The 20,181-nt window shown below is 37.4% G+C and overlaps 1 protein-coding gene across 2 annotated transcripts; it reads right to left on the bottom strand.

Annotated features, from left to right (window-relative positions):
• Nucleotides 1-893: 893 nt before the first annotated feature.
• Nucleotides 894-19,278, bottom strand: cd40lg (CD40 ligand). 2 transcript variants are annotated; one of them, XM_062043398.1, is made up of 4 exons: nucleotides 19,090-19,278; nucleotides 10,638-10,665; nucleotides 10,461-10,553; nucleotides 894-1,414 (listed from the first exon to the last, which is right to left on the bottom strand). In XM_062043398.1, exons 1-4 carry the CDS (start codon nucleotides 19,276-19,278, stop codon nucleotides 1,011-1,013), a joined length of 714 nt encoding a protein of 237 aa, XP_061899382.1. In that variant the 3' UTR covers nucleotides 894-1,010. The 2 variants fall into 2 exon arrangements, with proteins under 2 accessions (XP_061899382.1, XP_061899383.1); XM_062043399.1 differs by having other exon boundaries at nucleotides 894-1,411.
• Between the last annotated feature and the right edge of the window lie 903 nt (nucleotides 19,279-20,181).

Here is a 20,181-nt window from a genome sequence, read left to right as displayed (position 1 = left end):
TATACGTGTATATGTATACATATATATGTATGTATGTATATATGTATGTATATATATATATATACATGTGTATATATATATATATATACGTATATATATATATATATACGTATATATATATATACGTGTATATATACATATATATATGTGTATATATACATATATATATGTATATATATACGTATATACACATATATATGTGTATATATATACATATATAAGTATATATATATATATATATGTATATATACATGTATATGTATATATATACATACATACATACATACATATATATATATATATATACATGTGTATATGTATATATATATATATATATATACGTATATATATATACATACGTGTATATATACATATATATATGTGTATATATACATATATATGTATATATATACGTATATACACATATATATGTGTATATATATACATATATAAGTATATATATATATATATATATGTATATATACACGTATATATATATATATATATATGTATATATACACGTATATATATATATATATATATATATATATGTATATATACACGTATATATATATATATATATGTATATATACACGTATATATATATATATATATATATATATATATATATATATACACGTATGTATATATATATATATATATATATATATATATATACATACATACATACATACATATATATATATATATATATATATATATATATATATATATATATATATATACATACATATATATACATATACATATATATATATATATATATATATGTATGTATGTATATACAGTATATGCAAGAATCAAATGTTTTTATTTTTTTTCCAAATTAAAGGTAAATAAATAAAAATATTGTGAAAGTTATTTTGATTGTTAAAAGGATAATTTTGCCACTAAGTTTGAATATGAATAAAAATGTTCCCTCCAAGGCAACACTTAGTTGACAAATGAAATGAATAAATAGAGAGAAATAAATAAGAAGTGGTTGAAAGTCAAAGTTTGTAGACACCAAAGGTGGTGGCGGTGTGGGTGTAGTCCACCAGGGACAAGTCCTCCACCCACACGCTCAGCTGCTCCCCCCTCCTCAGGGACATCACCTCCACCTGGGAGGCGGTGCACATCTGGGGGTCAGACCCGCTCCCAGCCAGGCTGCAGTAAGCCCGCATGGCCACCGTCTCCTCCTCCTCCACCTCCTCACCACCATCACCACCACCACCACCACCACGCCTCAGCTTGACGGAGCTGGCCAGGGGGGTGTGGGGGTCTCGCCTGGAGAAGGTCACCCGGGAGAGCACCAAGTAGTCCCCGGGCTGCAGGATAGTCAAGCAGCTGCTGCGGTAGAAGTAGTTGATGTTCCTCCTCACTGAGTGCTTCAGGTCCCACTGCAGGTAACCTGCTGATGGGGGCGGGGCAAACACACCTTTGAAAACCTCTTTGCTTTTTAAGTATATTTTAGAAGCTTTTTGTTCCATTTAGGCTGGTAAATATAACAGATTAAATCCAGTATTTAGCAAATTTAGCATTTTTCTTTAGAATGTTTGTTATATTTCAAAATATGTCCCCAAATGTGCCCTTTAAAAGTATATTTTAGAAGCTTTTTGTTCCATTTAGGCTGGCAAATATAACAGATTAAATGCAGTTTTTAGCAAATTTAGCATTTTTCTTTAGAATGTTTGTTTTATTTCAAAATATGTCCCCAAAGTTGCCCTTTAAAAGTATATTTTAGAAGCTTTTTGTTCCATTTAGGCTGGTAAATATAACAGATTAAATCCAGTATTTAGCAAATTTAGCATTTTTCTTTAGAATGTTTGTTATATTTCAAAATATGTCCCCAAATGTGCCCTTTAAAAGTATATTTTAGAAGCTTTTTGTTCCATTTAGGCTGGTAAATATAACAGATTAAATCCAGTATTTAGCAAATTTTGCATTTTTCTTTAGAATGTTTGTTATATTTCAAAATATGTCCCCAAATGTGCCCTTTAAAAGTACATTTTACAAGCTTTCTATTCAACTTAAGTTGTAAATGTAACAGATCACTTCCAGTATTTAGCAAATTTTGCATTTTTCTTTAGAATGTTTGTTATATTTCAAAATATGTCCACAAAGTTGCCCTTTAAAAGTATATTTTAGAAGCTTTTTGTTCCATTTAGGCTGGTAAATATAACAGATTAAATCCAGTATTTAGCATTTTTCTTTAGAATGTTTGTTATATTTCAAAATATGTCCCCAAATGTGCTCTTTAAAAGTATATTTTACAAGCTTTTTGTTCCATTTAGGCTGGTAAATATAACAGATTAAATCCAGTATTTAGCATTTTTCTTTAGAATGTTTGTTATATTTCAAAATATGTCCCCAAAGTTGCCCTTTAAAAGTATATTTTAGAAGCTTTTGGTTCCATTTAGGCTGGTAAATATAACAGATCAAATCCAGTATTTAGCAAATTTAGCATTTTTCTTTAGAATGTTTGTTATATTTCAAAATATGTCCCCAAATGTGCCCTTTAAAAGTATATTTTAGAAGCTTTTTGTTCCATTTAGGCTGGTAAATATAACAGATTAAATCCAGTATTTAGCAAATTTAGCATTTTTCTTTAGAATGTTTGTTATATTTCAAAATATGTCCCCAAAGTTGCCCTTTAAAAGTATATTTTAGAAGCTTTTTGTTCCATTTAGGCTGGTAAATATAACATATTAAATCCAGTATTTAGCAAATTTAGCATTTTTCTTTAGAATGTTTGTTATATTTCAAAATCTGTCCCCAAATGTGCCCTTTAAAAGTATATTTTAGAAGCTTTTTGTTCCATTTAGGCTGGTAAATATAACAGATTAAATCCAGTATTTAGCAAATTTTGCATTTTTCTTTAGAATGTTTGTTATATTTCAAAATATGTCCCCAAAGTTGCCCTTTAAAAGTATATTTTAGAAGCTTTTTGTTCCATTTAGGCTGGTAAATATAACAGATTAAATCCAGTATTTAGCAAATTTAGCATTTTTCTTTAGAATGTTTGTTATATTTCAAAATATGTCCCCAAAGTTGCCCTTTAAAAGTATATTTTAGAAGCTTTTTGTTCCATTTAGGCTGGTAAATATAACAGATTAAATCCAGTATTTAGCAAATTTAGCATTTTTCTTTAGAATGTTTGTTATATTTCAAAATATGTCCCCAAATGTGCCCATTAAAAGTACATTTTACAAGCTTTCTATTCAACTTAAGTTGTAAATGTAACAGATCACTTCCAGTATTTAGCAAATTTAGCATTTTTCTTTGGAATGTTTGTTATATTTCAAAATATGTCCCCAAATGTGCCCTTTAAAAGTATATTTTAGAAGCTTTTTGTTCCATTTAGGCTGGTAAATATAACAGATTAAATCCAGTATTTAGCAAATTTAGCATTTTTCTTTAGAATGTTTGTTATATTTCAAAATATGTCCCCAAAGTTGCCCTTTAAAAGTGTATTTTAGAAGTTGTTTGTTCAATTTAGGCTGGCAAATATAACAGATTAAATGCAGTATTTAGCAAATTTAGCATTTTTCTTTGGAATGTTTGTTATATTTCAAAATATGTCCCCAAATGTGCCCTTTAAAAGTATATTTTAGAAGCTTTTTGTTCCATTTAGGCTGGTAAATATAACAGATCAAATCCAGTATTTAGCAAATTTAGCATTTTTCTTTAGAATGTTTGTTATATTTCTAAATATGTCCCCAAATGTGCCCTTTAAAAGTATATTTTAGAAGCTTTTTGTTCCATTTAGGCTGGTAAATATAACAGATTAAATCCAGTATTTAGCAAATTTAGCATTTTTCTTTAGAATGTTTGTTATATTTCAAAATATGTCCCCAAAGTTGCCCTTTAAAAGTATATTTTAGAAGCTTTTTGTTCCATTTAGGCTGGTAAATATAACAGATTAAATCCAGTATTTAGCAAATTTAGCATTTTTCTTTAGAATGTTTGTTATATTTCAAAATCTGTCCCCAAATGTGCCCTTTAAAAGTATATTTTAGAAGCTTTTTGTTCCATTTAGGCTGGTAAATATAACAGATTAAATCCAGTATTTAGCAAATTTAGCATTTTTCTTTAGAATGTTTGTTATATTTCAAAATATGTCCCCAAATGTGCCCTTTAAAAGTATATTTTAGAAGCTTTTTGTTCCATTTAGGCTGGTAAATATAACAGATTAAATCCAGTATTTAGCAAATTTAGCATTTTTCTTTAGAATGTTTGTTATATTTCAAAATATGTCCCCAAATGTGCCCATTAAAAGTATATTTTAGAAGCTTTTTGTTCCATTTAGGCTGGTAAATATAACAGATTAAATCCAGTATTTAGCAAATTTAGCATTTTTCTTTAGAATGTTTGTTATATTTCAAAATCTGTCCCCAAATGTGCCCTTTAAAAGTATATGTTAGAAGCTTTTTGTTCCATTTAGGCTGGTAAATATAACAGATTAAATCCAGTATTTAGCAAATTTAGCATTTTTCTTTAGAATGTTTGTTATATTTCAAAATATGTCCCCAAAGTTGCCCTTTAAAAGTATATTTTAGAAGCTTTTTGTTCCATTTAGGCTGGTAAATATAACATATTAAATCCAGTATTTAGCAAATTTAGCATTTTTCTTTAGAATGTTTGTTATATTTCAAAATCTGTCCCCAAAGTTGCCCTTTAAAAGTATATTTTAGAAGCTTTTTGTTCCATTTAGGCTGGTAAATATAACAGATTAAATCCAGTATTTAGCAAATTTAGCATTTTTCTTTAGAATGTTTGTTATATTTCAAAATATGTCCCCAAAGTTGCCCTTTAAAAGTATATTTTAGAAGCTTTTTGTTCCATTTAGGCTGGTAAATATAACAGATTAAATCCAGTATTTAGCAAATTTAGCATTTTTCTTTAGAATGTTTGTTATATTTCAAAATCTGTCCCCAAATGTGCCCTTTAAAAGTATATTTTAGAAGCTTTTTGTTCCATTTAGGCTGGTAAATATAACATATTAAATCCAGTATTTAGCAAATTTAGCATTTTTCTTTAGAATGTTTGTTATATTTCAAAATCTGTCCCCAAATGTGCCCTTTAAAAGTATATTTTAGAAGCTTTTTGTTCCATTTAGGCTGGTAAATATAACAGATTAAATCCAGTATTTAGCAAATTTAGCATTTTTCTTTAGAATGTTTGTTATATTTCAAAATATGTCCCCAAATGTGCCCTTTAAAAGTATATTTTAGAAGCTTTTTGTTCCATTTAGGCTGGTAAATATAACAGATTAAATCCAGTATTTAGCAAATTTAGCATTTTTCTTTAAAAGTTTGTTATATTTCAAAATATGTCCCCAAATGTGCCCATTAAAAGTATATTTTAGAAGCTTTTTGTTCCATTTAGGCTGGTAAATATAACAGATTAAATCCAGTATTTAGCAAATTTAGCATTTTTCTTTAGAATGTTTGTTATATTTCAAAATATGTCCCCAAATGTGCCCATTAAAAGTATATTTTAGAAGCTTTTTGTTCCATTTAGGCTGGTAAATATAACAGATTAAATCCAGTATTTAGCAAATTTAGCATTTTTCTTTAGAATGTTTGTTATATTTCAAAATATGTCCCCAAATGTGCCCTTTAAAAGTATATTTTAGAAGCTTTTTGTTCCATTTAGGCTGGTAAATATAACAGATTAAATCCAGTATTTAGCAAATTTAGCATTTTTCTTTAAAAGTTTGTTATATTTCAAAATATGTCCCCAAATGTGCCCATTAAAAGTATATTTTAGAAGCTTTTTGTTCCATTTAGGCTGGTAAATATAACAGATTAAATCCAGTATTTAGCAAATTTAGCATTTTTCTTTCGAATGTTTGTTATATTTCAAAATCTGTCCCCAAATGTGCCCTTTAAAAGTATATTTTAGAAGCTTTTTGTTCCATTTAGGCTGGTAAATATAACAGATTAAATCCAGTATTTAGCAAATTTAGCATTTTTCTTTAGAATGTTTGTTATATTTCAAAATATGTCCCCAAATGTGCCCATTAAAAGTATATTTTAGAAGCTTTTTGTTCCATTTAGGCTGGTAAATATAACAGATTAAATCCAGTATTTAGCAAATTTAGCATTTTTTTTTAGAATGTTTGTTATATTTCAAAATATGTCCCCAAATGTGCCCTTTAAAAGTATATTTTAGAAGCTTTTTGTTCCATTTAGGCTGGTAAATATAACATATTAAATCCAGTATTTAGCAAATTTAGCATTTTTCTTTAGAATGTTTGTTATATTTCAAAATATGTCCCCAAATGTGCCCTTTAAAAGTATATTTTAGAAGCTTTTTGTTCCATTTAGGCTGGTAAATATAACATATTAAATCCAGTATTTAGCAAATTTAGCATTTTTCTTTAGAATGTTTGTTATATTTCAAAATCTGTCCCCAAATGTGCCCTTTAAAAGTATATTTTAGAAGCTTTTTGTTCCATTTAGGCTGGTAAATATAACAGATTAAATCCAGTATTTAGCAAATTTAGCATTTTTCTTTAGAATGTTTGTTATATTTCAAAATATGTCCCCAAATGTGCCCATTAAAAGTATATTTTAGAAGCTTTTTGTTCCATTTAGGCTGGTAAATATAACAGATTAAATCCAGTATTTAGCAAATTTAGCATTTTTCTTTAGAATGTTTGTTATATTTCAAAATATGTCCCCAAATGTGCCCTTTAAAAGTATATTTTAGAAGCTTTTTGTTCCATTTAGGCTGGTAAATATAACATATTAAATCCAGTATTTAGCAAATTTAGCATTTTTCTTTAGAATGTTTGTTATATTTCAAAATATGTCCCCAAATGTGCCCTTTAAAAGTATATTTTAGAAGCTTTTTGTTCCATTTAGGCTGGTAAATATAACATATTAAATCCAGTATTTAGCAAATTTAGCATTTTTCTTTAGAATGTTTGTTATATTTCAAAATATGTCCCCAAATGTGCCCTTTAAAAGTATATTTTAGAAGCTTTTTGTTCCATTTAGGCTGGTAAATATAACAGATTAAATCCAGTATTTAGCAAATTTAGCATTTTTCTTTAGAATGTTTGTTATATTTCAAAATATGTCCCCAAATGTGCCCATTAAAAGTATATTTTAGAAGCTTTTTGTTCCATTTAGGCTGGTAAATATAACAGATTAAATCCAGTATTTAGCAAATTTAGCATTTTTCTTTAGAATGTTTGTTATATTTCAAAATATGTCCCCAAATGTGCCCTTTAAAAGTATATTTTAGAAGCTTTTTGTTCCATTTAGGCTGGTAAATATAACAGATTAAATCCAGTTTTATTTGGATTTGGAATATGTGGATTATGTCAGGTAATATTTAAAAAAAAGTTGCCCTGTAAAAGTGTATTTTTGAGGCTTTTTTGTTTGGATTTGGAATATGTGGATTATGTCAGGTCATATTTAAAAAAAAGATGCCCAGTCAAAGTATATTTTTGAGGCTTTTCTGTGAAATCCAAGCTGGTAACTGGCATGACATAACAGGTACGTGTTAAATATGACATACATTATTTGGATTATGTTAGGTAATATTTGAGAAAATCTGCCCTTTAAAAGTATCTTTTTGAGGCTTTTTTGTGAAATCTAAGATGGTAACTGGCAGGACATAACAGTTAAGTGTTAAATACGACTTATATTATTTTGGATTTGGAATATTTGGATTATGTCAGGTAATATTTTAGAAAAGATGCCCTTTAAAAGTGTATTTTTTAGACTTATTTTGGTGAAATGTAAGATGGTAACTAACAGGACATAACAGGTAAGTGTTAAATATGACATACATTATTTGGATTTGGAATATGTGGATTATGTCAGGTAATATTTTAAAAAATTTGCCCTGTAAAAGTGTATTTTTGAGGCTTTTTTTTAAAATTTGGAATATGTGGATTATGTCAGGTAATATTTAAAAAAATTTGCCCTGTAAAAGTGTATTTTTGAGGCTTTTTTATTTGGATTTGGAATATGTGGATTATGTCAGGTAATATTTTAAAAAAAGTTGCCCTGTAAAAGTGTATTTTTGAGGCTTTTTTGTTTGGATTTGGAATATGTGGATTATGTCAGGTAATATTTAAAAGAAGTTGCCCTGTAAAAGTGTATTTTTGAGGCTTTTTTGTTTGGATTTGGAATATGTGGATTATGTCAGGTAATATTTAAAAAAAGATGCCCAGTCAAAGTATATTTTTGAGGCTTTTCTGTGAAATCTAAGCTGGTAACTGGCAGGACATAACAGGTACGTGTTAAATATGACAAACATTATTTGGATTATGTTAGGTCATATTTTAGAAAATCTGCCCTTTAAAAGTATATTTTTGAGGCTTTTTTGTGAAATTTAAGATGGTAACTGGCAGGACATAACAGACTAGTGTTAAATATGACATACATTATTTATATTTGGATTATGTCAGGTAATATTAAAAAAAAACTGCCCTTAAAAGTATCTTTTTGAGGCTTTTTGTGAAATGTAAGATGGTAACTGGCAGGACATAACAGGTACATGTTAAATACGACATATATTATTTGGATTTGGAATATTTGGATTATGTCAGGTAATATTTTAGAAAAGATGCCCTTTAAAAGTGTATTTTTTAGACTTTTTTTTGTGAAATGTAAGATGGTAACTAACAGGAAATAACAGGTAAGTGTTAAATATGACATCCATTATTTGGATTTGGAATATGTGGATTATGTCAGGTAATATTTAAAAAAAGTTACCATGTAAAAGTGTATTTTTGAGGCTTTTTTGTTTGGATTTGGAATATGTGGATTATGTCAGGTAATATTTAAAAAAAAGTTGCCCTGTAAAAGTGTATTTTTGAGTTTTTTTTTTATTTGGATTTGGAATATGTGGATTATGTCAGGTAAAATTTAAAAGAAGTTGCCCTGTAAAAGTGTATTTTTGAGGCTTTTTTGTTTGGATTTGGAATATGTGGATTATGTCAAGTCATATTTTTAAAAAGTTGCCCCGTAAAAGTGTATTTTTGAGGCTTTTTTATTTGGATTTGAAATATGTGGATAATGTCAGGTAATATTTTAAAAAATTTGCCCTGTAAAAGTGTATTTTTGAGGCTTTTTTGTTTGGATTTGGAATATGTGGATTATGTCAGGTAATATTTAAAAAAAAGTTGCCCTGTAAAAGTGTATTTTTGAGGCTTTTTTGTTTGGATTTGGAATATGTGGATTATGTCAGGTAATATTTAAAAAAAAATTGCCCTGTAAAAGTGTATTTTTGAAGCTTTTTTGTTTGGATTTGGAATATGTGGATTATGTCAGGTCATATTTAAAAAAAGATGCCCAGTCAAAGTATATTTTTGAGGCTTTTCTGTGAAATCTAAGTTGGTAACTGGCAGGACATAACAGGTACGTGTTAAATATGACATACATTATTTGGATTATGTTAGGTAATATTTTAGAAAATCTGCCCTTTAAAAGTATATTTTTGAGGCTTTTTTGTGAAATTTAAGATGGTAACTGGCAGGACATAACAGTTAAGTGTTAAATATGACATACATTATTTGGATTTGGAATATTTGGATTATGTCAGGTAATATTTAAAAAAATCTGCCCTTTAAAAGTATATTTTTGAGGCTTTTTTGTGAAATGTAAACTGGTAACTGGCAGGACATAACAGGTACATGTTAAATACGACATATATTATTTGGATTTGGAATATTTGGATTATGTCAGGTAATATTTTAGAAAAGATGCCCTTTAAAAGTGTATTTTTTAGACTTTTTTTGGTGAAATGTAAGATGGTAACTAACAGGAAATAACAGGTAAGTGTTAAATATGACATACATTATTTGGATTTGGAATATGTGGATTATGTCAGGTAATATTTAAAAAAAGTTGCCCTGTAAAAGTGTATTTTTGAGGCTTTTTTGTTTGGATTTGGAATATGTGGATTATGTCAGGTAATATTTTTAAAAAATTGCCCTGTAAAAGTGTATTTTTGAGGCTTTTTTATTTGGATTTGGAATATGTGGATTATGTCAGGTAATATTTAAAAACATTTGCCCTGTAAAAGTGTATTTTTGAGGCTTTTTTATTTGGATTTGGAATATGTGGATTATGTCAGGTAATATTTAAAAAAAGCTGCCCAGTCAAAGTATATTTTTGAGGCTTTTCTGTGAAATCCAAGCTGGTAACTGGCAGGACATAACAGGTACGTGTTAAATATGACATACATTATTTGGATTATGTTAGGTAATATTTGAGAAAAATGGACTGGACTTTCGCTGATGTGTTGGACTTTCACAATATTATGTCAGACCCACTCGACACCGAGGATGTCGTTGTGGCTTGTACAGCCCTTTGAGACACTTGTGATTTAGGGCTATATAAATAAACATTGATTGATTGATTGATTGATTGAAAATCTGCCCTTTAAAAGTATATTTTTGAGGCATTTTTGTGAGATGTAAGTGAGCGGCTTACATCTTCTGAGTGCAGGCTGAGATGGTTTCTCCAGCGTCATGCGGGCCAACGTTCTGGAGGAACCGTGCAGCTTCTCCGATGACTGAAAATCGGCTGTAGAAAAACAAACAAACCCCAAAGACAAATGTTGACGTCCTTCTTTGGAGTATTTGTGAGAGAAATGAGGTGAGAAGTTACCTTTTCCTTCAGGTGATGGACGCCTCTCCTGTGGGAGAACCATGAGAGATGCAATAAGTGACGGACACAGAAAGTCTTTCCATCTGATAGTAATGCTCAGTTAACAGCTGTATTGAATCATATGCTAAAAATCATTCCCATCCACCAAATAAATGACATGTATGACTAAGTGAATGATGTCAATCAAACATAAACATCATCCTAAAGTGTTTTTTTTTATCATCAAACTTTTTTTTAGTATTTTGCCTATCATTAACAGCCCCTATGTTAGACAATAAGACATTATCAGCAGTGCTAACGTAGAGGAACTACTTTTAGCCGCGCCGTGATCACAGCACGTGTTGCTCTATTGACATATTTCTGCTCTGCTCCGCCGCTCCCAGTCTGTGGAACGCTCTCCCTGACCACCTGAGGGCACCACAGACTGTGGATGTTTTTAAAGAAGGCTTAAAAACCCTTCTTTTTAAAAAAGCCTTTTTTTTTTTTAGATGTATGCATACTAGGGATGTCGGATAATGGCTTTTTGCCGATATCCGATATTGTCCAACTCTTTAATTACCGATACCGATATCAACCGATACCGATATCAACCGATATATGCAGTCGTGGAATTAACACATTATTATGCCTAATTTGGACAACCAGGTATGGTGAAGATAAGGTAGTTTTTTAAAAAATTAGTAAAATAAGATAAATAAATTAAAAACATTTTCTTGAATAAAAAAAAAAGTACAACAATATAAAAACAGTTACATAGAAACTAGTAACATTAACTGTTAAAGGTTAGTACTATTAGTGGAGCAGCAGCACGCACAATCATGTGTGCTTACGGACTGTATCCCTTGCAGACTGTATTGATATATATTAATATATAATGTAAGAAGCAGAATATTAATAACAGAAATAAACAACCCTTTTGTGTGAATGAGTGGGGGAGGGAGGTTTTTTGGGTTGGTGCACTAATTGTAAGTGTATCTTGTATTTTTTATGTTGATTTAATAAAAAAAACAACAACAAAAAAAACACGATACCGATAATAAAAAAAACGATACCGATAATTTCCGATATTACATTTTAACGCATATATCGGCTGATAATATCGGCAGGCCGATATTATCGGACGTCTCTAATGCATACTAGTTTTAGCTATTTGGCTGTTCTAGTTTTTAATTTTTATTTATTTTTTATTATCTTTTAATTTTTTTATTTTTAACTTTTAATTTTTAAATTTTAAATTTTTTAATTTATTATTATTATTATTATTATTTATCTTATTTTTTTAATACACTGTAGCACTTTGAGGTTGTTTACTCAATGTAAAGTGCTTTTTACAAATAAAATCTATGATTATTATTATTGAGCCGCTGCATGGCCTCCGAGTTGGTGAAAGTTCCTCGTAGATTATTATCACCTGGAGGCACGTGGATGGGGGCCATAAACCCAAAACCTTGAACTTAAATGTATGCCTAAAACTGGCGGGAAAGACAGGAAAAGACGCTTGTTTGCGCCCGCCTTTTTAGTAAAAATCAATATACATACATGTATATTTTCTTGTGTGAGAATTATGACTAATTCTTCATCTAAGCGGGAAGATATAAACATCCCAGTGAGAGCAGACATTGTGCAGTAAGTCATGGTTTTATTATGATGGTAGTTTTCATTTCTTGCTTAGCACTTAGCAATTCCCGTATCTGCTTATCACTCAGCTTCTAAAACTTGAGGCTCATCTTCCGTATATTCGGGCTCAAAAATAGAAGGTTCTGGATCATCATTTGTCTTTGCTGGCTCTCAGGAAGTCCGCCTGAGTAGTAGTGATGTCATTGTTGAAGGAAGTAGCGTATTTTTAACAGAAGCAAAATACGTAAATATTGGAACATCTGACCAGGATCTTCAGCTCTCACTGGATCGCTTCGCAGCCGGGTGTGAAGAGACTGGGATGAGAATCAGCACCTCCAAGTCCCAGTCCATGGTTCTCGCCCGGGAAAGGGTGGAGTGCCATCGCCGGGTTGGGGAGGAGACTCTGCCCCAATTGGAGGAGTTCAAGTACCTGGGAGTCTTGTTCACGAGTGAGGGAAGAGTGGATGGTGAGATCGACAGGTGGATCGGTGCGGGGATGTGGACCCTGTATCGATCCATCGTGGTGAAGAAGGAGCTGAGCCGGAAGGCAAAGCTCTCAATTTACCGGTCGATTTACGTTCCCGTCCTCACCTAGGGTCATGAACTTTGGGTTCCCGTCCTCACCTAGGGTCATGAACTTTGGGGTCCCGTCCTCACCTATGGTCATGAACTTTGGGGTCCCGTCCTCACCTATGGTCATGAACTTTGGGTTCCCGTCCTCACCTAGGGTCATGAACTTTGGGTTCCCGTCCTCACCGAGGGTCATGAACTTTGGGTTCCCGTCCTCACCTATGGTCATGAACTTTGGGTTTCCGTCCTCACCGATGGTCATGATCTTTGGGTGTCTATCCTCACCGATGGTCATAAACTTTGGGTTTCCGTCCTCACCTATGGTCATGAACTTCGGGGTCCCGTCGTCACCTAGGGTCATGAACTTTGGGTTCCCGTCCTCACCTAGGGTCATGAACTTTGGGGTCCCGTCCTCACCTAGGGTCATGAACTTTGGGTTCCCGTCCTCACCGAGGGTCATGAACTTTGAGTTCCTGTCCTCACCGAGGGTCATGAACTTTGGGTTCCCGTCCTCACCGAGGGTCATGAACTTTGGGTTCCTGTCCTCACCTATGGTCATGAACTTTGGGTTTCCGTCCTCACCGATGGTCATGATCTTTGGGTGTCTATCCTCACCGATGGTCATAAACTTTGGGTTCCCGTCCTCACCGATGGTCATAAACTTTGGGTTTCCGTCCTCACCTATGGTCATGAACTTTGGGGTCCCGTCCTCACCTAGGGTCATGAACTTTGGGTTCCCGTCCTCACCTAGGGTCATGAACTTTGGGTTCCCGTCCTCACCGAGGGTCATGAACTTTGGGTTCCCGTCCTCACCTATGGTCATGAACTTTGGGTTTCCGTCCTCACCGATGGTCATGATCTTTGGGTGTCTATCCTCACCGATGGTCATAAACTTTGGGTTTCCGTCCTCACCTATGGTCATGAACTTCGGGGTCCCGTCGTCACCTAGGGTCATGAACTTTGGGTTCCCGTCCTCACCTAGGGTCATGAACTTTGGGGTCCCGTCCTCACCTAGGGTCATGAACTTTGGGTTCCCGTCCTCACCGAGGGTCATGAACTTTGAGTTCCTGTCCTCACCGAGGGTCATGAACTTTGGGTTCCCGTCCTCACCGAGGGTCATGAACTTTGGGTTCCTGTCCTCACCTATGGTCATGAACTTTGGGTTTCCGTCCTCACCGATGGTCATGATCTTTGGGTGTCTATCCTCACCGATGGTCATAAACTTTGGGTTCCCGTCCTCACCGATGGTCATAAACTTTGGGTTTCCGTCCTCACCTATGGTCATGAACTTTGGGGTCCCGTCCTCACCTAGGGTCATGAACTTTGGGTTCCCGTCCTCACCTAGGGTCATGAACTTTGGGGTCCCGTCCTCACCTAGGGTCATGAACTTTGGGTTCCCGTCCTCACCGAGGGTCATGAACTTTGAGTTCCTGTCCTCACCGAGGGTCATGAACTTTGGGTTCCCGTCCTCACCGAGGGTCATGAACTTTGGGTTCCTGTCCTCACCTATGGTCATGAACTTTGGGTTTCCGTCCTCACCGATGGTCATGATCTTTGGGTGTCTATCCTCACCGATGGTCATAAACTTTGGGTTCCCGTCCTCACCAAAGGTCATAAACTTTGGGTTTCCGTCCTCACCTATGGTCATGAACTTTGGGGTCCCGTCCTCACCTATGGTCATGAACTTTGGGTTCCCGTCCTCACCTAGGGTCATGAACTTTGGGTTCCCGTCCTCACCGAGGGTCATGAACTTTGGGTTCCCGTCCTCACCTATGGTCATGAACTTTGGGTTTCCGTCCTCACCGATGGTCATGATCTTTGGGTGTCTATCCTCACCGATGGTCATAAACTTTGGGTTTCCGTCCTCACCTATGGTCATGAACTTCGGGGTCCCGTCGTCACCTAGGGTCATGAACTTTGGGTTCCCGTCCTCACCTAGGGTCATGAACTTTGGGGTCCCGTCCTCACCTAGGGTCATGAACTTTGGGTTCCCGTCCTCACCGAGGGTCATGAACTTTGAGTTCCTGTCCTCACCGAGGGTCATGAACTTTGGGTTCCCGTCCTCACCGAGGGTCATGAACTTTGGGTTCCTGTCCTCACCTATGGTCATGAACTTTGGGTTTCCGTCCTCACCGATGGTCATGATCTTTGGGTGTCTATCCTCACCGATGGTCATAAACTTTGGGTTCCCGTCCTCACCGATGGTCATAAACTTTGGGTTTCCGTCCTCACCTATGGTCATGAACTTTGGGGTCCCGTCCTCACCTAGGGTCATGAACTTTGGGTTCCCGTCCTCACCTAGGGTCATGAACTTTGGGGTCCCGTCCTCACCTAGGGTCATGAACTTTGGGTTCCCGTCCTCACCGAGGGTCATGAACTTTGAGTTCCTGTCCTCACCGAGGGTCATGAACTTTGGGTTCCCGTCCTCACCGAGGGTCATGAACTTTGGGTTCCTGTCCTCACCTATGGTCATGAACTTTGGGTTTCCGTCCTCACCGATGGTCATGATCTTTGGGTGTCTATCCTCACCGATGGTCATAAACTTTGGGTTCCCGTCCTCACCAAAGGTCATAAACTTTGGGTTTCCGTCCTCACCTATGGTCATGAACTTTGGGGTCCCGTCCTCACCTAGGGTCATGAACTTTGGGTTCCCGTCCTCACCTAGGGTCATGAACTTTGGGGTCCCGTCCTCACCTAGGGTCATGAACTTTGGGTTCCCGTCCTCACCGAGGGTCATGAACTTTGAGTTCCTGTCCTCACCGAGGGTCATGAACTTTGGGTTCCCGTCCTCACCGAGGGTCATGAACTTTGGGTTCCTGTCCTCACCTATGGTCATGAACTTTGGGTTTCCGTCCTCACCGATGGTCATGATCTTTGGGTGTCTATCCTCACCGATGGTCATAAACTTTGGGTTTCCGTCCTCACCTATGGTCATGAACTTTGGGGTCCCGTCCTCACCTATGGTCATGAACTTTGGGTTCCCGTCCTCACCGATGGTCATGATCTTTGGGTTCCCGTCCTCACCTAGGGTCATGAACTTTGGGTTCCCGTCCTCACCTATGGTCATGAACTTTGGGTTTCCGTCCTCACCGATGGTCATGATCTTTGGGTGTCTATCCTCACCGATGGTCATAAACTTTGGGTTTCCGTCCTCACCTAGGGTCATGAACTTTGGGTTCCCGTCCTCACCTAGGGTCATGAACTTTGGGTTCCCGTCCTCACCGAGGGTCATGAACCTTGAGTTCCTGTCCTCACCGATGGTCATAAACTTTGGGTTCCCGTCCTCACCGATGGTCATAAACTTTGGGTTTCCGTCCTCACCTATGGTCATGAACTTTGGGGTCCCGTCCTCACCTAGGGTCATGAACTTTGGGTTCCCGTCCTCACCTAGGGTCATGAACTTTGGGGTCCCGTCCTCACCTAGGGTCATGAACTTTGGGTTCCCGTCCTCACCGAGGGTCATGAACTTTGAGTTCCTGTCCTCACCGAGGGTCATGAACTTTGGGTTCCCGTCCTCACCGAGGGTCATGAACTTTGGGTTCCTGTCCTCACCTATGGTCATGAACTTTGGGTTTCCGTCCTCACCGATGGTCATGATCTTTGGGTGTCTATCCTCACCGATGGTCATAAACTTTGGGTTTCCGTCCTCACCTATGGTCATGAACTTTGGGGTCCCGTCCTCACCTATGGTCATGAACTTTGGGTTCCCGTCCTCACCGATGGTCATGATCTTTGGGTTCCCGTCCTCACCTAGGGTCATGAACTTTGGGTTCCCGTCCTCACCTATGGTCATGAACTTTGGGTTTCCGTCCTCACCGATGGTCATGATCTTTGGGTGTCTATCCTCACCGATGGTCATAAACTTTGGGTTTCCGTCCTCACCTAGGGTCATGAACTTTGGGTTCCCGTCCTCACCTAGGGTCATGAACTTTGGGTTCCCGTCCTCACCGAGGGTCATGAACTTTGAGTTCCTGTCCTCACCGAGGGTCATGAACTTTGGGTTCCTGTCCTCACCGAGGGTCATGAACTTTGGGGTCCCGTCCTCACCTAGGGTCATGAACTTTGGGTTCCCGTCCTCACCGAGGGTCATGAACTTTGAGTTCCTGTCCTCACCGAGGGTCATGAACTTTGGGTTCCCGTCCTCACCGAGGGTCATGAACTTTGGGTTCCTGTCCTCACCTATGGTCATGAACTTTGGGTTTCCGTCCTCACCGATGGTCATGATCTTTGGGTGTCTATCCTCACCGATGGTCATAAACTTTGGGTTCCCGTCCTCACCGATGGTCATAAACTTTGGGTTTCCGTCCTCACCTATGGTCATGAACTTTGGGGTCCCGTCCTCACCTAGGGTCATGAACTTTGGGTTCCCGTCCTCACCGAGGGTCATGAACTTTGAGTTCCTGTCCTCACCGAGGGTCATGAACTTTGGGTTCCCGTCCTCACCGAGGGTCATGAACTTTGGGTTCCTGTCCTCACCTATGGTCATGAACTTTGGGTTTCCGTCCTCACCGATGGTCATGATCTTTGGGTGTCTATCCTCACCGATGGTCATAAACTTTGGGTTTCCGTCCTCACCTATGGTCATGAACTTTGGGGTCCCGTCCTCACCTATGGTCATGAACTTTGGGTTCCCGTCCTCACCGATGGTCATGATCTTTGGGTTCCCGTCCTCACCTAGGGTCATGAACTTTGGGTTCCCGTCCTCACCTATGGTCATGAACTTTGGGTTTCCGTCCTCACCGATGGTCATGATCTTTGGGTGTCTATCCTCACCGATGGTCATAAACTTTGGGTTTCCGTCCTCACCTAGGGTCATGAACTTTGGGTTCCCGTCCTCACCTAGGGTCATGAACTTTGGGTTCCCGTCCTCACCTATGGTCATGAACTTTGGGGTCCCGTCCTCACCCTAGGGTCATGAACTTTGGGTTCCCATCCTCACCGATGGTCATGATCTTTGGGTTCCCGTCCTCACCTAGGGTCATGGTCTTTGGGTTCCCGTCCTCACCGATGGTCATGAACTTTGGGTTCCCGTCCTCACCGATGGTCATGAACTTTGGGGTCCCATCCTCACCTAGGGTCATGAACTTTGGGTTCCCGTCCTCACCTAGGGTCATGAACTTTGGGTTCCTGTCCTCACCTACCGTGTGGTAGAGGAACATGAAATAAGACAGTACATCTGGGTAAAAGTGGTAGTACCCTTCCTACCGTGTGGTAGAGGAACACGAAGTAAGACAGTACATTTGGGTAAAAGTGACAAAAGTGGTAGTACCCTTTCTAACATGTGGTAGAGGAACATGAAGTAAGACAGTACATTTGGGTAAAAGTGACAAAAGTGGTAAAACTCTGCCTACCGTGTGGTAGAGGAACACAAAGTAAGACAGAACATTTGGGTAAAAGTGACAAAAGTGGTAGTATCCTTTCTAACATGTGGTAGAGGAACATGAAGTAAGACAGTACATTTGGGTAAAAGTGACAAAAGTGGTAAAACCCTGCCTACCGTGTGGTAGAGGAACACAAAGTAAGACAGTACATTTGGGTAAAAGTGGTAGTACCCTTCCTACCGTGGGGTAGAGGATCACAAAGTAAGACAGTACATTTGGGTAAAAATGGTAGTAGCCTTCCTACCGTGTGGTAGAGGAACACGAAGTAAGACAGTACATTTGGGTAAAAGTGGTATTAGCCTTCCTACCGTGTGGTAGAGGAACACGAAGTAAGACAGTACATTTGGGTAAAAGTGGTAGTAGCCTTCCTACCGTGTGGTAGAGGAACACGAAGTAAGACAGTACATTTGGGTAAAAGTGGTAGTAGCCTTCCTACCGTGTGGTAGAGGAACACGAAGTAAGACAGTACATTTGGGTAAAAGTGGTAGTAGCCTTCCTACCGTGTGGTAGAGGAACACAAAGTAAGACAGTACATTTGGGTAAAAGTGGTAGTAGCCTTCTTACCGTGTGGTAGAGGTACACGAAGTAAGACAGTACATTTGGGTAAAAGTGGTAGTAGCCTTCTTACCGTGTGGTAGAGGTACACGAAGTAAGACAGTACATTTGGGTAAAAGTGGTAGTAGCCTTCCTACCGTGTGGTAGAGGTACACGAAGTAAGACAGTACATTTGGGTAAAAGTGGTAGTAGCCTTCCTACCGTGTGGTAGAGGAACACAAAGTAAGACAGTACATTTGGGTAAAAGTGGTAGTAGCCTTCTTACCGTGTGGTAGAGGAACACGAAGTAAGACAGTAGATTTGGGTAAAAGTGGTAGTAGCCTTCTTACCGTGTGGTAGAGGAACACGAAGCCTCCCAGTGTGAGCAGGACCTGCAGGATCATCACAGAAACCAAGAACCAGGTCAGGTTCTTGCTGGCTGTTGGCTGCATGAAGACCACCGGCTGAAGACCACCATGTTGGCGTGGAGGCAGCGGTGGTGGTGGTTTTCCAAAGCTGCTCTGGTAGGTGTTGATCATGGCCACAGACGCAGGTGAGCATGTCTGTGACATCCTGCACGCTGGATGGTGAGACACCTTCTTGCACGCTGGATGGTGAGACGCCTTCTTCCTGCACGCTGGATGGTGAGACGCCTTCTTCCTGGACGGTGGATGGTGAGACGCCTTCTTGCACGCTGGATGGTGAGACACCTTCTTCCTGGACGCTGGATGGTGAGACACCTTCTTGCACGCTGGATGGTGAGACGCCTTCTTCCTGCACGCTGGATGGTGAGACGCCTTCTTCCTGCACGCTGGATGGTGAGACACCTTCTTCCTGGACGCTGGATGGTGAGACACCTTCTTGCACGCTGGATGGTGAGACGCCTTCTTCCTGCACGCTGGATGGTGAGACGCCTTCTTCCTGCACGCTGGATGGTGAGACGCCTTCTTCCTGCACGCTGGATGGTGAGATGTGAGACACCTTCTTCCTGCTCGTCTGCCTCATGGGGGCCATCCCTCCCTATTAGGTCACACCTTCCAGATGGATGCAAGTGTAAGAAGAAGTCATCACAGACATCAGAGCCATACTGTGACCTTATATGGGCATTGCATGAATACACACCTCAATAAGAAGTCTATTTATTGAACTATGTTGGGCTTTTAGATAGTTGAGTTCCTTCTTCTATGGTTATCATCACACTTTCTCTCTTTAAAATTAATGGTATCATTCTTTGTAAGATACATTTATGCTTCTATGGTTATCATCACACTTTTTATTTTGGGTATTATGGTATAATTCTGTGTACCATAAATTTCTGGTTCTATGGTTATCATCACACTTTTTATTTTGGGCATTATGGTATAATTCTGTGTACAATACATTTCTGGTTCTATGGTTATCATCACATTTTCTCTCTTTAGAATTAATGGTATCATTCTTTG

This window comes from Entelurus aequoreus, linkage group LG04 (assembly GCF_033978785.1).
Source record: "Entelurus aequoreus isolate RoL-2023_Sb linkage group LG04, RoL_Eaeq_v1.1, whole genome shotgun sequence".
Taxonomy (NCBI): domain Eukaryota; kingdom Metazoa; phylum Chordata; class Actinopteri; order Syngnathiformes; family Syngnathidae; genus Entelurus; species Entelurus aequoreus.
The sequence above is the reverse complement of the archived record's forward strand: the minus strand, read 5'-3'. Positions and strand labels throughout refer to the sequence as shown.